The sequence below is a fragment of the Carcharodon carcharias genome, chromosome 2, assembly GCF_017639515.1.
Source record: "Carcharodon carcharias isolate sCarCar2 chromosome 2, sCarCar2.pri, whole genome shotgun sequence".
Classification (NCBI taxonomy): Eukaryota; Metazoa; Chordata; class Chondrichthyes; order Lamniformes; family Lamnidae; genus Carcharodon; species Carcharodon carcharias.
In genome coordinates, this window is record NC_054468.1 from 119,170,846 (window position 1) to 119,191,099 (window position 20,254).

The window sequence follows — 20,254 nt, forward strand, 5'->3', positions numbered from 1 at the left end:
GTGTATAGATGATTTGAAGAGCCTTTCCCCATATTATCTAACATATAAGATTGCAGTTGTGTGCACTTCTGTGATGGAGGCAAATACTTACCACTTGTACTTTCCCATCCAGGTTGTAGGAGGCTTAGACATCCACAAAAAGATGGTGGTTGATGTGTGACCTCTTTCAAGGCTCTACCCAACACTTCTGCTTTCTTCTCCATTTCTGAAGATCTGCTCAAGATGTCCAGCAATGCTTTCTGTGTATTTAATGGAAGTATTTTCTCTGTGAAGCCACTTTTTCCAACATGAGCCTATATGAAGCCAACTAAGTGTTATTGAACTTCAATTCTCTCAATAACCCAGTGTAGCACTTTAAAATCTGAAGGACAGCTGAAAAGGAGCATCTCAGTGTGGTGGAGAAGGGGAAGGGGCTGGATTCTTATTTATTTCATTCTCATCTTTTATAACAAGGAAGTAAAACTATAGCTTTGTAAATGTAAAAGTAGTAGGTTGGGCTTTAATAAACTTGATGCAGAGACTTGATTTAAAATAAAAAGTAGTCTACGAAGTGCCAAGCATGGATTACATAAATCATTTTAAAATACTTTTGTCATAAAATTATCGGTGTTTTTATTTGGTTTCCCATTATATGTATTTCATGTCTGGTAATAAAAACTGTTGAAAAATAGTTTTCATGTGAACAGGGTTTAATTATACTGTTCTTGTTTTGGTATGTTGACTATTTCAATGTAAACATTTTTGCTTCTGGTCACAATTATTTACATTTGTTTTCATGAATGTTCTATGTTTGAGTTCCTTGTTAGGGACTGTTTCTTTAGCTAGTTCCTCTTCCAGTAATTACTCCAGCATAATGTAGATACCAAGAAACTTCAAGTATGAATGGCAGGATGATTAGGTGACACATCTTTTTTGTATATTAACATGGTAACTTGGTGAGGATTACCAGTTAAAGACACTTAACCAGAAGTCATTGTTTTTGCAGTCATGTTGGATTAAACTGCATTATGGACTTTGCAGGGAGACAGTAATTGAGAACAGCATAATCTCCAACTACACATAGACCATTTAGAAAAGATGCAGTTCATTTCACTGTTTGGACAGGAAATGGAAAACCACATCTATTAATGTGGTCTTTTGTTCAGGAGAAACTTTATATTCAAAGTTAGCTAGTTATACCTCCTGGTTATCCTTTGTCACATCCAGAATGTGGAGTTGTAATATTTTAAGTTTGAAATTATTCTTTCTCATATCCTCATCCAGTTGCAGTTTTGTACGTGTGCAATGCAAGTTCGTAAACTGCATTTAGAGTTCCTCTCTCTCTCAAAACTATTGTGATCCCTTTGCTTTCTAGTGGAGATAGGGTAGGTTATAAAGGAAGTAAACAAAATTTACACCAAGAATTGTTGCTGTAATTAATCCAGTCTCTTCATTTAATAAGATGGAAAAGGGTGCTAAGATCAAATTGTTCAAGTACCTCTCTTCCATTGCTGTTCCTTCAGCTAAGTGCTGCACACTGGTGGGCTCTGACTTTGTGAGAGAGATCCAGGTGCTTAATGTCCTTGCATGATAAACTTTTTGCATGTAGATTGAAATGTTCCTCTTGTTTACATAAATTGCAATGTTCATATAAAAGTTGCCAAATGTTGGTAAATGTTGAAGAAAAAGAACTCCACTAACTGTACTCTTTTCCTCTGGATCAGTGCATGGCTTGCAACTACAGCCAGTTGTATCTGCTCCAGTGTCAACTGCCATGTGCTCTGTTTCAAGGGGAATCTAGTCTTTTGTGAATTTATTTGTACATAAGTATTTGTTAGTCATGTAGGGAATGCTCTTTCCCTTTGCTCGTGCATAATTTGACTGCAGTCCAAGGTAGTGCATACATCTTTTCCTTACTACATGGGAATGTTTTTAGTTTGTGTAGGGGGGAAAACAGTTAATGTTGAATGTTGAGTTTTCTTCTCTGCATGTTGCATCATATGCTGTGGGATTATTGGAACCTTCATACTGTAAGTAAATTGAAAATAAAATATTTGAAACTTTTGTCTGAATACCTTAATTTGAGGATAAAAATCATTTGGTACCTTTCTAGTAGGATAATTCCTATCATTTATTTCCACCTTTGTAACACTGCCCAGCTTATCTGCTGCTGAGGTTTTTGTTACCTTTTCCAACGTATTCCTGATCATCCCAAAGCTCTGCTCGCACCAAGTCCCTTCAGTTTGGTGATCAATATTGGCCTCCAGTTAAGCAATGCTTCCATTTTAAAATTCCATGGTCTTGACCCCTTTCTCATCACCTTCCTTGGTCTCTGTATTTCAGACTTTAATCACTCCTCCATTGGCAGCCATACCTTCAGCTACCAAGGGCATAAGCTCTGTAACTCCATTTTGCTTTCCTCCTTTAAGATACTTGAAGCTTTTGTTCATTTGCCCTAATCTCATACGGTTGTCAAGTTTTGTCCCAAACCCCTATGAAGGCACTCTATAAATGCAAGTTTGGACAATTCCAGAGGAATACAAAAACATTGACTGCTTCAAAACTGAAGTTCACTTGATGGTAATCAATTAAATTCAAACAGTTTAGTCCTGGTAACTAAAAACAAGCCATGCAGGATATACATAAAACATTTAATAATTTATTTCAGTTCAGTCCCATTTTTCATGAAGGTCAATATAGATTTATTCAATACAGATTTATAGTCAATACCAGTACATTAGGAAAATTGATCTAGGTAATTAAAAACACTGGGGCTACTCATTCAGCCATCAGACCAATCTATACTTCCAAACCATAGTCACTTGATTTGAATTGTACGAATTCACTGCAGAATCAGAAGCGCTCTGCTGCTCTGTTTGCTACTGCTCGGATATTGCCATAAACTTTAGATGGAGGACTCCCTGTAACAAAAGTTAAGATCAGATTAAATCAGTCTTTCTCATTAGCCACTGAACAATTAAAAAGTTCTTAGAATCACATGACTCAAGGACAAACAGGTTTGCAGGATAGACTACCAAGTGATGACTCATTTAAGTGGGTTGGTGTTTAGATTTATGCATAAGTTTTATTGAATTGAACCTAATCCTGACTATTGTGTGGTATGTTAGGCAAGAGGCTTGATCCTAATTCTTATTATGAAGTTGGTTCAACTTCAGTTGAAGAAATAGATGTGAAAGTAGGACAAAAACTGCTTACAGAGCAACTGTTAATGAACCTGGGATAATATCAATGCTGTTCAATTCTATTACTATGACCAATCCTTTAACAAGGTTGGAAGAATCAACAGGCACATTAATTACAGAAACTGGGTGAACATACTGCTCAACAGCAAATCATTGCGTATAGACAAAGCCAGGACTGAAAGGGAGGGGAAGTTGAAGTACAAGCAACAAAATCTTTACTTTGAAGAGAAAGATAGTTAACTCTGGTCTTTCTCTCCATAAATGCTGTCAGATCTGCTGAGTTTTTCCAGCATCTGCAGTATTTTGCCTTTAGCCAAAATCTTTACCTTTCCCAATGACAATCACCCCACATATCAAACACTACCTATTGTAAAGGTGAAGGCCATATCTATCATTAGTTAGAAAATCATGTTCAAACCAAACAAGCGCAGAATAACCAGAAAGATGATACTGTTCTAGAAGTCATGGAAAGCAAAAGGAATGTTGAGGTGGGGAGGTCAAGTTCAGACTTGGATAGAATGCACATGTTCACTAAAGTAGTCAGCTGATGTGCATTTGGTCTCCCAGCAAATATCTGTTACCAGCATTTTCATTGAACATTCTGGGCACAGTCCTAGTTAAGATTCCGCTTCCTACTGCTGACTTTTATTTTCCATTTCTGAAATTGTCTTGTTAAACTTTTAAAACTTTTCATCATTATTTTAAAACTGTGTCCCTATTAAACAGCTTGATTGATTTTTGTTAGCCAAAGGTATTAGGGGATATGGGTTAAAGTAGGTTTTGAAGTTAGGTCACAGGTAGAACAGGCTCAAGGGGCCTAAATAGCCTCCTACTGTTATGAATATCAAAGGTTCAAGGGACTAAACGGCTTACTCCTGTCTGTGTTCCTATTCGCCCGTGAGCAAAATGGAGCATTGCCCAGGATAGTTTGCTGCCTTTGTTCTGATCCTATCAGTGCCAGTGAAATAGAGATATTCTAGATACATGGAAGATTATGCTGTTTGTCACCTCAAATTCAGCTTGTTCCAACTGGCATTTTGATTTGCCTGATGCATAATCATAACTTTGATATTCACTAGTTAATGCTGTTTAAAAGTAACTACTGAAAAGCAACATCAAGCACCATCCGCCCCCACCAGAATCACATCTTTTTTAAAAAGATTAAATACTACTGAAAACAGTTGACTCCTAATTTGACAATGAACTGGAGCTTCCCAACCCTATATCTTCCAGACCTGTGGTTGGTGTCCCATCTTCATGACAACTGAGAATCCTTTCATCACCTCATTAAATAACCAGCTGCTTTTTTTTGAAAGGTGTTAGAACAGTATTCCAATATTGGAATTACTGTAACAAATAAGGTCTGTTATGCTTCAGTAGAGAGCTTCCCCATAAAAGCGCACATACTCCACTTCAATGAAAAGACAATTAAAAGCAAAATAAAAAGGCAGAAACTTAAAAATACATCTTGTATGTGGTATACGATAATAGCACAACAATTAAATGGGAAATAAGCAAATTTTCCAAATTATTTTTTAAAAAGTTGTAACATTCCAGTCATATCCTCTCTGGATGGTTGAAGGAGTTCCCTGCATTCAATATTTTTAGTTTTTAAAAGAATCTCATGCAGAGCAATATCACTATCGTACCTAGAATAAGGTTGCAAATTGCTGTCCGAGCCATCTTAATGTTCTGAAAAGATCCAAGGATGTGGACTTTCCTATTAAAATAAAGGATAATTTATGAATTATTAATGAATTGTACAAATATTGAACTCCTACACTCAATATTCCATACTCATACTTCTTAGAAGCCAGCTAATGTTCAACACATCAAGCCTATCAAGAGTATAAGTGTACTTGCTAAACAGGTACAAAAGAAAAACTGCATCACCAGCCACCTCAAGTAAGTTGTTCAAAGGTCATGATTGCTGTGATTTGGTATAAGACAGACATCTTGTGCATGGAGTCTTCAGCTACAAAATGGAAATGTGGAATATTCTTGAAAGATTAGATAAAAGCTGTTCAAGTATACATCTAAGTAACTGTTGTATTCTTTGCAATTCTCAGCTCATCTTAGTGACATGGCTTCAGATTGGCATCTCCATTTCTTTGTAATTTTTATGTTGCAGTGCTATTGACGCAACACAGGTTAATACTAATTCAACTGCTCATCATTGAATACCCAAGTTGGACATTAAACGTACAATTTCAGAAAGGCTCAACATTTCGTCACAACACTGAAGTAGTATTTAGATGAGCACTTGAAATGCCATAGCACACAGGGCTACAAGCCAAGTGCTGGAAAATGGGATTAGAATAGATAGGTGCTTGATGGCCAGCACAGACATGGTAGGCCGAAGGGCCTGTTTCTGTGCTGTATAACTATGACTTTATAAAGGCTGTTTTCTTAAAGAAACTTTGAATTTTTGGTAAAACATTTTATAACAATGTGGAAAATAGCAATATGCAAAGTAAAAATAACTTTGGGAAACACCAGCTTTCCTTGAACATTGAATAAGTTGAGGCTTTAAAATGGTCTCACACTGCAGGAAAACCTTTATTGTCCGGCATGTGTGGGGAATGGGTGGTGCCAGTTAAGGTGTTCCATTTACCGATGGAATACAGTGCGATACTTGTAACATGAACTAAAATGCAAGTACTTAGGAAGTAAAGATTATTTTTACTTCTCATCTTCAACAGTACATTAAAATAAAGTATAACATAATGTAGTATACAGGTACAGGTTCTGGATAACTGCGTGATTTCATCCAGTTGGTAAACCGGATTCATATTAGGCGAACATCAGGAATTCTGGTTACTAAAGATTCCGATTGGTAGGGTGCCGGATAACAGTTTACTGTATTTAGGAAATTAGGGGACTATGTATATATCACAGTATAACACCTGAAAAAGCAAATGATACTTTTTTTTGGACAATTCTGATTCAGCAAATTACTGAAGACTAGTTTTGATTAGCTCAACCAGTATGCCATAATGGGTTTCCTAACTTGACTCAGGTATAAGGAAAATGCAGACTGGAAAACAACTAAGTTTCATAAGTGGTGAAAACTTGGAATTACAATGCCTTTTCCACAAGTGATTCATCATGATCCAAAAGGCAGGATGTATGTCTCTTAACTAAGGCAATGTTCACAACTGCAACACACCACTTGACTTCACCAGCAAAGGTACTTTAGAGGGGAGTGGGACTATTTGATACTTGAGATTTTAATGCTAATCCCACATGGAGAAATTTGAAAGATAAAACAGAAACCATAAACATCATGTACTTACGAGTCAGCAAGAACTACTCTTGTTCTTGTTACATTTTCTATTGTAAATTTAGTTTTTCCTCCTTTGCCAGCTATTCGTCCTATTGCTCTGGAAAGATGATCACCCTTTAATGGCTTCACTAGAGGAAGGAATCAAGTCTGCATTACCATTTCCAATTATGTATTTCAGGCCGAAATGTATAAATAGTTAAAACTGAGCACTTTAAAAAAAAAAGGTGAAATGCTACTGAAAACAGTTGACCCCTATTTGACAATGAGCTGGAGCTTCCCAACCCTATAATCTTCCAGACTTCTGTGGCTGGTCTCCCATCTTCTACTCTCCATACATTTCAACTCATACAGAACAGTCACTCATTTGCTAACCTACGCTGTCTCGCAATGCTTTCAATTTAAAATGGTCATCCTCATATTCAAATCCCTTCACGGCCATGCATTCCACTGCCGCTCCAGTACGTCTAACCTTTTCCAGCCCCTTCACTGTTTCCACATACTGCCCACTACCCCTATCCAACCAAAAACACTACATACATTCAACACATCCTCACTCACTACTGGCAGCTGTGCCTTCAACCATCTAGGTCCTAGAATTGCACCTCCCTCTCTGCCCACCCCTCCATACCTCTCCACTCTCTTCTTCAGGGAGTAAATTTATGAAGTACTCAGTTGCCCCTCCCAATATTTCTGTCAATTTTTGTATGATTACGTCTGTGTACTTTTCCCTATGTTAAAGGTGCTATATAAATGCAAGTCGTTGAGTTACTGCAATTCCTAACAGACACAGGTCAGTATGTCATAATTTTATCATACTCAAAACAAGCACCTACAATAAACTCACCATCTGTAATGTCAAATGTTTCTAGGAATAGGTCATCCAACCGAATTAATGCTAAGGCATCCTATATAATAAATAGATAAAGTAAATGAGGACTGAAAAGCAGTAAATTATATGCACTGTACATTTAAAGACAAAAAGTCTGCACTGCTGAAGGTTGAATCTCTCGGATAAGATGCTAAATCAAGACTCCATTTGCCAATTCCACTAGCAACTAGCACAAGTTACAACTGAAGATCCCATGGCACGATTCAAAGGATAACAGGGATTCAATATGCCTATCAACGCATCACCTATCAAACTCGAAAAATTACATTAATCCCATTTCTGTTTGTGGGATCTTGTGGCCTACAAAACGTGGTTATATTGACTTTAAAAAGTAATTCAGTCTACATGGAATGTTTTGAGACTAAGATGCAATAAAATGCTACATAAGCAAACTTTTTTTTAAGTAAGTTAAAATTTCTTTATGACACCAGATAACGTACACCACTGTAGCACACTGGAGGTAGAATAAATATGAACCCATTTTGCATTCTGCTGGACATAAAATGCATTACACCATTCCCATCAGAGTTCTACTTTGCAAATAAAGAGGTCAAAGTGTATCTTTGGCATTCCTTAGTTGGGATACCTAGGTCTTCAAAAATCTTAGCTGTTCCCTTCTGCTTCACAGTACATATACATGTCGCTTATTAATAGTAAGCCCAGTGTCAATGTGGTTATCAATACAGTATATTAATTAACAACACATTATGATCTATCTTGGCACCGAAGGTCAAATCCATTGAATTTCACAAACCGCGATAAGCAAGCTATTTCCTGTCACACATCACAGTAAAAAAAATCTTTTAAGGGGTACAATGTGCTGTAATTTCAAATTATTCCACCATTCAAAGCTGCTAATTTTCTGAAAGTTCCTCCGGCACAAATCTGTCTGACTTTCACTCTCAGGAGCTGGCAAAATAAGCTTTTCTGTACACAGAATCACAGAGTAAAGAGGCCCATTGAATCTGCACCGACACCTGAGAAACACCTGACCTACCTACCTTATCCTATTTACCAGCACTTGGCCTTGAATGTTATGACTTGCCAGGCGCTCATCCAGGTACTTTTTAAAAGGATGTGAGGCAACCCACCTCCACCACCCTCCCAGGCAGTGCATTCCCGACTGCCACCACCCTCTGGGTAAACATGTTTCTCCTCACAACCCCTTAAACCTCCTGCCCCTCACCCTGAACTTGTGTCCCCTCATGACTGACCCTTCAACTAAGGGGAACAGCTGCTCCCTATCTACCCTGTCCATGCCCCTCAATCTTGTACACCTCAATCAGGTTGCCCCTCAGTCTTCTCTGCTCCAACAAAAACAACCCAAGTCTATCCAACCTCTCTTCATAAGTTAAATGTCTCATCCCAGGCAACATCCTGGTGAATCTCCTCTGCACCCCCTCCAGTGCAACATCCTTCTTATAATGTGGCGACCAGAATGGCACAGTACTCCAGCTGTGGCCTCACCAAGGTTCTATACAACTCGAACATGACTTCTCTACTTTTGTAATCTATGCTTCAATTGATAAAGGCAAGTGTCCCATATGCCTTTTTCACTACCCCACTAACATGCCCCTCTGCCTTCAGAGATCTAAGGACACACACGCCAAGGTCCCTTTGTTCCTCAGAACTTCCTAGTGTCATGCCATTCATTAAATACTTCCTTGTCAAATTATTCCTTCCAAAGTGTATCACCTCACACTTTTCAGGGTTAAATTCCATCTGCCACTTATCTGCCCATTTGACCATCCCGTCTATATCTTCCTGTAGCCCAAGACACACAACCTCACTGTTAACCACCTGGCCAATCTTTGTGTCATCCGCAAACTTACTAATCCTACCAACCACATAGTCATCTATGTCGTTTATATAAATGACAAATAATAGGGGACCCAGCACAGATCCCTATGGTACGCCACTGGACACGGGCTTCCAGTCACTAAAGCAGCCTTCTGTCACCATCCTCTGTCTCCTACAATTAAGCCAATTTTAATCCACCTTATCAAATTACTCTGTATCCTATGTGTATTTGTCTTCTTTATAAGTCTCCCATGTGGGACCTTGTCAAAGGCTTTGCTGGAATCCATATAAACTACATCAACTACACTACCCTCATCTACACACCTGGTCACCTCCTCAAAAAATTCAGTCAAATATGTTAGGCATTACCTCCCTCTGACAAAGCCATACCGACTATCCCTAATCAAAACTTGCCTCTCCAGTTGGAGATAGATTCTCCTTCAGAATTTTCTCCAATAGTTTCCCTGCCACTGAAGTGAGACTCACTGGTCTGTAGTTCCCTGGCTTATCTCTACAACCCTTCTTAAATAGCAGAACCACATTAGCTGTTCTCCAGTCCTCTGGCACCTCCCCGCTGGCCAGAGCGGAATTAAAAATTTGGGTCAGAGCTCCTGCGATCTCCGCCCTTGCCTCCCTCAGCAGTCTGGGACACAAATCATCCAGACTTGGAGATTTGTCCACTTAAGCCTGCCAACACCTCCAATAACTTGTCACTCCCTATATCAATTTGCTCAAGAACCTCGCAGTCTCTCTCGAGTTCCATACCTTCATCCTCATTCTCATGGGTGAAGACAGATGTGAAGTATTCGTTCAACACTCTACCAAAGTCCTCTGGCTCCACCTGATTGCACCCTTGGTCCCTAATGGGCCCTACTCTTTCCCTGGTTATCCTCTTCCCATTGATATACTTATAGAATATCTTGGGATTTTCCCTACTTTTACCAACCAGAGCGTTTTCATATCCCATCTTTGCTCTCCTAATTGCTTTCTTAAGCTCCACCCTGCACTTTCTGTACTATACTAATGCCTCTGCTGATTTGCTCCCCTTGTACCTGCTAAAAGCCTCTCTTTTCCTTCTCATCGTATCCTGAATATCTCTGGTCATCCATGGTTCTCTGGGCTTGTTACTCCTTCCTATCACCTTAGAGGGAACATGTTGAGCCTGTACCCTCCCCATTTCCTTTTTGAACGCCCCCCCACTGCTTCTCTGTAGATTTCCCCACAAGTAGCTGTTCCCAGTCTACCTTGGCCAGATCCTGCCTTATTTTACTAAAATCCGCTCTCCCCCAATCCAAAACATTTCTTTGCAACTTGTCTATTTCTTTGTCCATAACAAGTTTAAATTGTACCATGTTGTGGTCGCTATCACTAAAATGCTCTCCCACCACCACCTCAGCCACCTGCCCGGCTTCATTCCCCAGAATTAGGTCCAGCACTGCGCTGTCCCTTGTTGGGCCCTCTACATATTGACCTAAAAAATTCTCCTGTACACATTTCAAGAAATCCACTCCATTCAAGCCCTTAACACTAGGTCTATCCCAACTAATGTTGGGAAAGTTGAAATCACATTATATAATTACCCTATTGTTATTGTTTTTATAGATCTCCGCAAACTGTGCGCATATTTACTCAAGTCTTGGATAAGTTAGATAAAATTACTTTCTTGAGTGGGTCTGGCACATTGCACTTAGAAAGTACGTTCTCATCTTTTAATTTGGCAGGGATGGGGTGGAATCCTTTAAACAATATTTGTTCTTTGCAGGGACAGTGCAGTTACATATGTCTGGCAAAGGAAGATCACTGGTGGTAATACTACCGTTTCAGAAATGCCTTACTGTAGATATTGTCAAAGGTGATCACTGAATTTCGTGACTGAACAACATCCAATCCCATTCTAACCAATGCCCATTTTAATAGATTGGTAGTTATTGGTAATTCACAAATTAACAGTATCACATTGTTTGCATGTTATTTCAATGCAAGTAGATACTTGGCAAATACCCACCCTTAATTACAGTGCATTGACTTACCTCCACTTGGAAACCAAGAACAAAGGCCTTTACAAAGTCTGCAGCCTTCGTAAGTGAACCTATATCTTGTGTGTCTTTACAAGTCTGGCAAAGAATTGCATAAATATTTTATGAAACAGCAACAGATGTCAAGCACTCATCTTTCATCAGGATGCTACACAGCTGCCAAAACAATTGCATTTATAGAACAATGACTATAACAGAACCAGAAAATGCTGAAAATACTCAGCAGGTCTGACAGCATTTGGGGGGGAAAGCAAGAGTTAACATTTCTTTCATCAGAGCCAACATCGACCTGAAATGTTTCTCTCTCCACAGATACTGCCTGACCTGCTACATTTCCAACATTTTCTGTTTTTAAAAATCAGATTCCCAGCATCTGCAATATTATTGCTTTTGTGAAGGATACAAGTTTAGTCTAAAATACCATCCACTTGAAAATTATTATATACCATTGATCAAAAAAGATCAATGAACAGACTTGAACCTGTAACACTCCCACATGGAGTTAGCTCAAAAACCTGGCTGCACTCATTAAACCACAAGATGATTTGGATTGTCAAGCTCAATTAGAAACAGAGTTAAGCCTATTTTTGTTCTTAAAAGAGGGTCTTTACAGCAATGAAACTGAGCTAGTTCATTTATACTTTAATATTAACAGAGAAATTATAAAAGAGGATATAGATTCTAGACCAGAAAACAAGGCACCGAGTGGGTTAGATCTGGAATGCACTGCCCAAGTGTGTGGTGGAGGTAGATTTAATCATGGCTCTCAAATAGGTGTAGGACAATTACCCGAAGAGAAAAGATTTGGAGGGTTCATTGGAAAAAGTGAGGGAGTGGGGCGAGGCAAATCGATCTTGCAAAGAGCCAGCACGGATGTGTTGGGCCGAATGGCCTGTTTCTGTGCTGTAACTGTTCTATGATTCTCTTATGGATAATTCTCTATTATTTTAAACATAGCACACAATGTATGCGTAACAGGTTCCAAAGAGAGGAAACTTGACAATTTTCCCTCCTCCCTTGCGCAGGACACCCAAACTGAAACAGCACCCGATTCACACCTTTAAATACACATTTTATTTCCTTTTATAACTACATTGCTGAGTATAGTTACCTTGATTTCAACATTTCTAGTTTTCAAGTTAAATCTCACTTGTAGCTGCAAGTGTTCAACAATCGGGGTAAAGATTTTTAACCAATTTTCTTTCAGAGGTGTATATCTATGTGCAGGTACAGCTATTTTGCGAATTTCATCCTTTCCATCCTGAAAGAAAACGGATACCAAACAGGATGAATGTAAACAAAAAACAAACCCTACACAGAACAATGACCTCTAACAGCGGTGGGGAGAAAGGAGAGGAAATCGACTGATTAAAAATGTCTGCTTCCAGCTTGCCCTTCCACTCAGCACATTTCTTGGTCTCACTCTGCCTGCAACTTCCATCACCTCTTTGAGATCAGCCGGGGGTGGGGGGAGTTCGAGGAGGCATCGGGTCAGGTCGGGGAGGGGAGGGGGGGTGGAGTCGGGGAGGGGGGGTCAGAGGGGGAGGGGGGAGGGCGGAGGGGAGAGTCGGGGGGAGTCGGGGAGAGGGGGTTGGAGGGGAGGGTCAGAGGGAGGGTCAGAGGGGGGGTCGGAGGGGGGGGTCAGAGGGGGAGGGGAGGGGGGTCGGAGGGGAGAGTCGGGGAGGGAGGGTCGGAGGGGAGAGTCGGGGAGGGAGGGTCGGAGGGGAGAGTCGGGGAGGGAGGGTCGGAGGGGAGAGTCGGGGAGGGAGGGTCGGAGGGGAGAGTCGGGGAGGGAGGGTCGGAGGGGAGAGTCGGGGAGGGAGGGTCGGAGGGGAGAGTCGGGGAGGGAGGGTCGGAGGGGAGAGTCGGGGAGGGAGGGTTGAGGGGGGAGTCGTGGAGGGGGGGTTGAGGGGGGAGTCGGGGAGGGGGGGTTGAGGGGGGAGTCGGGGTTGAGGGGGGAGTCGGGGAGGGGGGGTTGACAGAGCGGTGGGGGTGGGTGTTGGCTCCACTTTGCCCCTCACCACAAGCTGCTGCCCGGACATGGCGGGGAACTCGGGCCTTTTGCGGGGTTGGGGCTGCTCCGTCTCCATGTTTGCCGCTCCCGTCTCCAACTCCAACTTTCTCTTTCTCTTGCTCCGCTTCTTGGCGACGCTGAGGAACTCGGCTGCCGGCTCTAACTCCGGGCCTGTCTCCGCCTCCCTCACCATCGCCGCCGCCATGATCGCCCTTCCTGAAGACCTTTACTCAGGGGCTGCCCGCGTTACTCGCCGGATTTCCCCGCACTGACGGAGATAGAGCATATTCATAGTGACGTCAGCAGCCCAGTGAGGACCCCTTCTATCATGCGCACTGCATACCTCTCGCCGCACCACGTGGACCTTGAAGACTTCTACCTTCAATTCGTAGTTTCAGATCTACGAAAAAGAAATATTTGCATTTATATAGCGCACTTCACTCCCTCAGGATGTCCCAATATGCTTTGCAGCCAATAAAGTATTTTTTGAAATGCAGCCACTATTGTAATGACGGAAATGCGACATTAAACGTGCGCACAGCAAGCTCTGACAGTTAACTTTTACAGTCCGAAATGACTCTTCCTTAGAACGGGTTTCAAAGTTCTGAAGAAGAGTCAAATTGGACTCAAAACATTAACTCTGTTTCACTCGCCACAGATGCTACCAGACCTGCTAGTTTTTTCCAGCACTTTCTATTCTGATTTCAGATCCCCAGCATCTGCAGTATTTTGCTTTTATTTAAAGTACTGCAGTGGTTTGTCATTGCCTTCTGATCAGCCCATATATAATTAAAATCATTTGGTATCCATGTGGACAAAGAAAAATGAACACAATTCTGCTTCCACCTGTATATGGAATTATAAAGAAGCTTTGAAGGGTTTAATTATACTATCATTATGAAATTCCACCAAGCATTCCCCTGCCCACCAAATCAACATACCATGAGGTATTAGAAAACATTATGGCCAGTGGTAAAAAATGTACATCAGGCTATCCATAATTTGTTAAACAGGAATTATCAGCTTAATTCATGAAGAATTTATTAATAACTGAGACACTACAGTGAACAAAAACTTAAAGTCAACATTTTTAAAAAATCATTCTTTCATGGGATGTGGGCATCACTGGCGAGGCCAGTATTTATTGCCCATTCGTAATTGCCCTATAGAAGGTGGTGGTGAGTCACCTTCTTGAACTGCCGCAGTTCATGTGGTGTAGGAACACCCACAGTGCTGTTAGGAAGGGAGGTCTAGCATTTATAATTTATCTCTCTACACCTGGAATGGATGCAAGGAAAGAATTTGCTTCCTCAATTGACTACAGAATCTGGGAAAATACGAGCCTTTGGAAATGTGTTCAACATTCAATCGCCATTAATAAAAATCTGTTCTTTTTTGTGATGTTTGTTGAGGAATAAATATTGGCCAGGGCACTGACTGAGCTCCCCTGCTCTTCTTTGAAATAGTGACGCTGGATCTTTTATATCCATTTGAGGAGGCAGACAGGCCTTCGGTTTAGCATCTCAAATGCCATAGTAGCAGGGAAGGTGTTACAATCATATAAAACTTACCTCATTGAGTCCTAACATTATCATGTTTCCGCTGCTGACTGGCTCATTTGCAGTCCCGCTAGAATCACTCAAACTCACCCTAGATACTCCCAGAATCAGTCTCCTACAGGCGGTCCCAGGGATATGGAACAAAAGGCATCCTTTAAGCATAAAGTGACCAACTCTCACAGAATAAAGTAAGGGACCCTAGGACTGCTGATGAATGTGTAATAGCAGGGAGGTGGGGCTGAGCATCCCCCCCCCACCCCGACCCCAGACACATTGATGGCCCCCAGGCACAAATCATCGTACTTCCAGGGCTAATGCATGCATAAAAAAAGACTGGTTGACCCATGTGGAAGAGAATTGTGGGCTATGCAATTGCAGGCACAAAGACTGGCCGACACAGATGAATTCTGGAACAGCAAAATGCAGCCCAGCAAGGTCTGAAAATGCCTAATTATGAGACAGTCCTGGAAAATGCGGGAAAGTTAAGGTCACCCTGCTTAAGGAACACAAGGACAAACATTCAAAATGAGGGGCAATCCCTAAAGATATGGGAAAGGTGGTCACCCTGAAATTTAGCCTGGGCCTCTGGATTACTAGTCTAGTGACATTACTGCTTCGCCACCATATTCCCCCTCCCCAAGGATGAGGTGAGTGATCAGAATGTGAAACTTGTTACTAACAAAAACAAAAATACCTGGAAAAACTCAGCAGGTCTGACAGCATCTGCGGAGAGGAACACAGTTAATGTTTCGAGTCCATATGACTCTCCAACAGAACTAAGGAAAAAAAGAAAAGAGGTGAAATATAAGCTGTTTTAACAAGCTGTGTTTGAAACGAATAGTAAAGATGTAGTTAAGGGAAATTGAGATAAACACAAGGTGAATGGAAGGAATTGCAACTTTTCCCAGTTCTGATGAAAGATCATCACAGAGAATGGTAGCACCGTAGTAATGTTGACGTACTAGCAGGCTGACCAACTCTTGTGGAGAAAATTAAGGGGCAGACCGCCAAGACAGTCTGTATGAATGGGAGGGAGGGTTGGAGAAGGTGGTATCGGGGGGAGGTGGCTGCCTGAGCTGTAGGAACATGGGCGGAAGGTTGCATGATGCGGGGGGTTGCTGCCAGGGCTGTGGGAGCAGGGGCTTGCCAGCAGCAAACAGATGGAGAGCTGGTGCTGTGCATGCACAAAATTTAAAGGTCCAAATTATGGGACAAAGAGTGTCCTAGTGCCATGCAGCTTGCGACACGGGACAGTGCACTGTGATTCCGTAAAATAATGTTGGTCACTCTGCATAAGAGTAACCTTGGAGGCCTGGACTAATGCTTTGGAGACTAATGCTCTTAAGAGTTCAAATGCCACCATTTTGCCCTGGCAAAACTGAATTCAATGGGAATCGGGAGAAAACTCTCCAATGGTTGGAGTCATACCTAGCACAAAGCAAGATGGTTGTAGTTGTTGGAGATCAATCATCTCAGTCCTAGGACATCGCTGCAGGAGTTCCCCAGGTTCTAGGCCCAACCATCTTCAGCTGTTTCATCAATGATTTTCCTTCCATAATAAAGTTAGAAGCGGGAGTGCTCACTGATGATTGCACAATGTTCAGCACCATTCACGACTCTTGATCTAATAGCCATTACAGAGACATGGCTGCAGGATGACATAGATTGAAGGATGTTGAAAGATAAATGACTTTTATGAAGGACAGGAAGTTAGGAAAAGGTGGAGAGGTGGCTCTGCTAATTAATGGTGGTATTAGTGCAGTAGAGAGGAATGGCCTAAGTTCAGGAAACCAGGATGTAGAAGCAGTGTTGGTCAATAAGGCAAGAAGTCACTAGTGGGAGTGGTGTACAGGCCCCCTATTTGTCACTATATGGTAGGACAGAATATAAAGGAAGAGATAATGGGAGCTTGTCAGAAATGTACAGTGATAATGATGGGGGATTTTAATCTACATATAGACTGGAAAAATCAGATGGGCATAGGTAGCCTGGATGATGAGTTCATAGAATGTTTTCAGGATAGTTTCTGAGAACAACATCTTCTTGAGCCAACCAGGAAGCAGGTTATACTAGATCTGGTGTTGTGCAACGAGATGGGATTAATTAATAATCTCATAGGGAAGGTACCCCTGGGTAGCAGTGATCATAATATGAGTGCATTTTACATTCAGTTTGAGGGAGAGAAGAGTGGGTCCAAGGCTAGTATTTTAAACTTAAGTAAGGGCAATTATGTGGGAATGAAAGTAGAGCTAGCTAAAGTGAAAAGAAAATGAGGCTAAGGGATAGGTCAATAGAGATGCAGTGGCAGATTGTAAAGGGATATTTCAGAATGCACAGAATAGATACATTTCAACAAGAAAGAAAAATTCCAAGGGGAGGACCCACCATCCATGGTTAACTAAAAAAAATAAAGATAGCATCAGACTTAAAGAAAAAGCATATAATTACACAAGGACATGCAGCAGGTCAGAAGATTGGACAGAATATAAACAATAACAAAGAATGACAAAAAAATTAATAAGGAGGTAAAATTAGAGTACAGTAAAGTCCCGCCATTCGCATGGGTTACATTCCTGCGAAACCTCACAATTGGCAAAATTGCAAAGAAGGAACATGCTTTTGAATGGAATTATTTGGATAGGTTCCAGCCATGCAAGGGCAGCACTGGTTTGTGCAGTTACAGTACTCCACAAAAAGCTGTGTTTCTCTTCACTGAAGCTGTTAGGCCTGCTGTGTATACTTCACATTTTTGCTTTTTGTTTTCAATTGCAATTTTGTTTCCACTGGCAATTTTTTTCACAACCCATTTAAAAATTGCAGTCAATGATAAAGAGAAAAATCCAGGGCCAACCAGGGGTAAAATACATCCTAGAAAATTCTTCTCCAATCCCCCCCGCCTCAGGTCACTGAAACCATCCAAGGTGGTCATGTGAACCAAGGATTATGAAGATTTATAAAGACACTTACATTCTGTTTTCTGTGATTTCTGCCCTCGGCAAGAACTAGTCCATTTGCCTCTGAAAGTATTTAGAGAGTCAGAACCTACAGCACCAGTCTGTATTGTATCCCAGAGCCTCAATACTCTCTGAGAAAAGACAAATCAATTAATATCCAGTCTATTCCTATTCTCTCATAGTAAATTAACCGATCCCACACTCGAGCTGTGCTGAAAGGGTGTACTTGTCAAAGAATCAGTGCAGAAATTTGGATATTTTGAATGTGGATAAGTGAACATTGCTCATGTGATGGGCAATGTCGTGTACAAAGTACAAAGTGCGGGTAAGTGAAAACGCGAACAAGGAAGTCATGAAAGGCGGGACTTTACTGTGTGAGAGAAAGCTAGCTAGAAATATAAAGACAGATAGAAAGAGTTTCTATAGACACTTGAATAAAGAAAGAGTTAATAAAGTGAGTGTTGGCCTTATAGAAAGTGAGTCTGGGGAAATAATAATGGAAAATAAGGAGATGGTGGATGAATTAAACAGGTGTTTTGCCTCGGTCTTCACTACAGAGGATACAAGTAACATCCAAGAAATAGCCGTAAATTTGGAAATGGAAGGGAGGGAGTAACTCAGGAAAATTACAATGACCAGGGAAGAGGTAATTAGCAAACTGTTGGAGCTGTGGGATGACAAATCCCCAGGTCCTGATTGATTTCATCCTAGGCTCTTAAAAGAAGTGAGTGAAATAGATGATGCATTGGTTTTAATTTTCCAAAATTCCCTCGATTCAGGCAAGGTGCCATTAGAAAATAGGAAATGTAACTCCTTTATTCAAAAAGGGAGGGAGACAGAAAGCAGGAAAGTACAGGCTAGTTAGCTTAACATCTGTCATAGGGAAAATGTTGGAAGCTATTATTAAAGACATTATAGCGGTGTGCTTAGATAAATTCAAGGTAATCAGGCAGAGCCAATATGGTTTTATGAAGGGGAAATCATGTTTAACCAATTTATTGGCATTCTTTGAAGGAATCGCATGTTAGGGTGGATGTACTGTACTTAGATTTCCAGAAGGCGTTTGAGAAGGTGCCACATCAAAGGTTATTGCGAAAAATAAAAGCTCATGGTGTAGGGGGTAACATATTGGCATGGATAGAAGATTGGCTAGCTAACAGGAATAGCGAGTAGCCATAAATGGATCTATTTCTGGTTGGTGGGATGTAACTGTGGCGGCATGTGTCACAGGGATTAGTGCTGTGCCCTTAACTTTTTACAATTTATACAAATGACTTGGATGAGGGGTTGAAGGTACTGTTGCTAAATTTATTGATGATAAAAAGAAAGGTAGGAAAGTAAGTTGTGAAGAGGACATAAGGAGGCTACTAAAAGACATAGATAGTTTAGGTGAGTGAGCAAAGATCTTGCAAATGGAGTATAATGTGGGCAAATGTGAAATTGTCCATTAAGACAGGAAGAATAAAAAAAAGCTTATTTTCTAAATGGTGAGAAATTGCAGAGCTCTGAGATTCAGAGGGATCTGGGGCTCCTAGTGCATGAATCACAAAAGGCTAGTATGCGGGTACAGCAAGTAATTAGGAAAGCTAATAGAATGTTATCATTTATTGTGAAGGGAATTGAATACAAAAATAGGCAAGTTATGCTTCAGTTGTACAGGACACTGTTGAGACCACATCTAGAATACTGTGTACAGTACTGGTCTCCTTAATTAAGGAAGGATGTAAATGAATTGGAAGCAGTTCAGAGAAGGTTTATTAGACTAAGGCCTGGAATGGGCAGGTTATCTTATGAGGAAAGATTGGACAGGCTAGCCTTGTATCCACTGGAGTTTAAGAGAATACTTGATTGAAACATAAGATCCTGAGGGGTCTTGACAGAGTGGATGTGAAGAGGATGCTTCCTCTTGTGGGAGAATCTAGGATCTAGGGTCACTGTTTAAAAATAAGGGGTCACCCATTTAAGACAGAGGAGAGAAGAAGATTTTTCCTCTCAGAGGCTAATGAGTCTTTGGAACTTCTGTCCTCAAAAGGCAGTGGAAGCAGAGTTTTTGAATGTTCTCAAGGCAGAGCTAGATAATTTCTTCATAAACAAGGGGGTGAAAGGGTTACCAGCGGTAGGCGGGCAGTTATAGTCAGGTCATCTATGATCTTACTGAATGGCGGAGCAGGCTCGAAGGGCTAAGTGGCCTACTCCTGCTCTTAGTTCATATGTTTGTATGTCCTCAGATACTGAAGCTGTCCGTATCCATATGCATTAAGACCTAGACAATATTCAGGCTTGGGCTGATAAGTGGGAAGTAACATTCACACCACACAAGTCTTGTAGATGGTATGCACTGATACAGTGTGGCAATGACCATCTCCAACAAGAGAGAATCTCCCAGCTCCCCTTGACATTCAATGGTATTACCATCATTGAATCCCCCATGATTATCATCCTGGGAGTTACTATTGACCAGAAACTGAACTGTAGTAGCCATATAAATACTGTGGCTACAAGACCAGGTCAGAAGCTGGGAATCCTGTGACGAG

The 20,254-nt window shown here is 41.0% G+C and overlaps 2 protein-coding genes across 3 annotated transcripts in view; one reads left to right on the top strand and one right to left on the bottom strand.

The window, feature by feature from the left end:
- LOC121292586 (calcineurin subunit B type 1) overlaps nucleotides 1–2,043 on the top strand; it is a 63,007-nt gene extending 60,964 nt beyond the window's left edge. For both annotated transcript variants that reach the window (XM_041214744.1, XM_041214754.1), the window contains one exon: nucleotides 113–2,043. In XM_041214744.1, the coding sequence (XP_041070678.1) occupies nucleotides 113–160 (48 nt within the window). In that variant the 3' untranslated portion in view covers nucleotides 161–2,043. The remainder of the gene's footprint in view (nucleotides 1–112) is intronic.
- A 575-nt stretch (nucleotides 2,044–2,618) lies between these two features.
- Nucleotides 2,619–13,501, bottom strand: pno1 (partner of NOB1 homolog). The gene is made up of 7 exons (XM_041214732.1): nucleotides 13,215–13,501; nucleotides 12,305–12,454; nucleotides 11,188–11,271; nucleotides 7,313–7,373; nucleotides 6,479–6,596; nucleotides 4,832–4,902; nucleotides 2,619–2,900 (listed from the first exon to the last, which is right to left on the bottom strand). Exons 1-7 carry the CDS (start codon nucleotides 13,410–13,412, stop codon nucleotides 2,833–2,835), a joined length of 750 nt encoding a protein of 249 aa, XP_041070666.1. The 5' UTR covers nucleotides 13,413–13,501; the 3' UTR covers nucleotides 2,619–2,832.
- Between the last annotated feature and the right edge of the window lie 6,753 nt (nucleotides 13,502–20,254).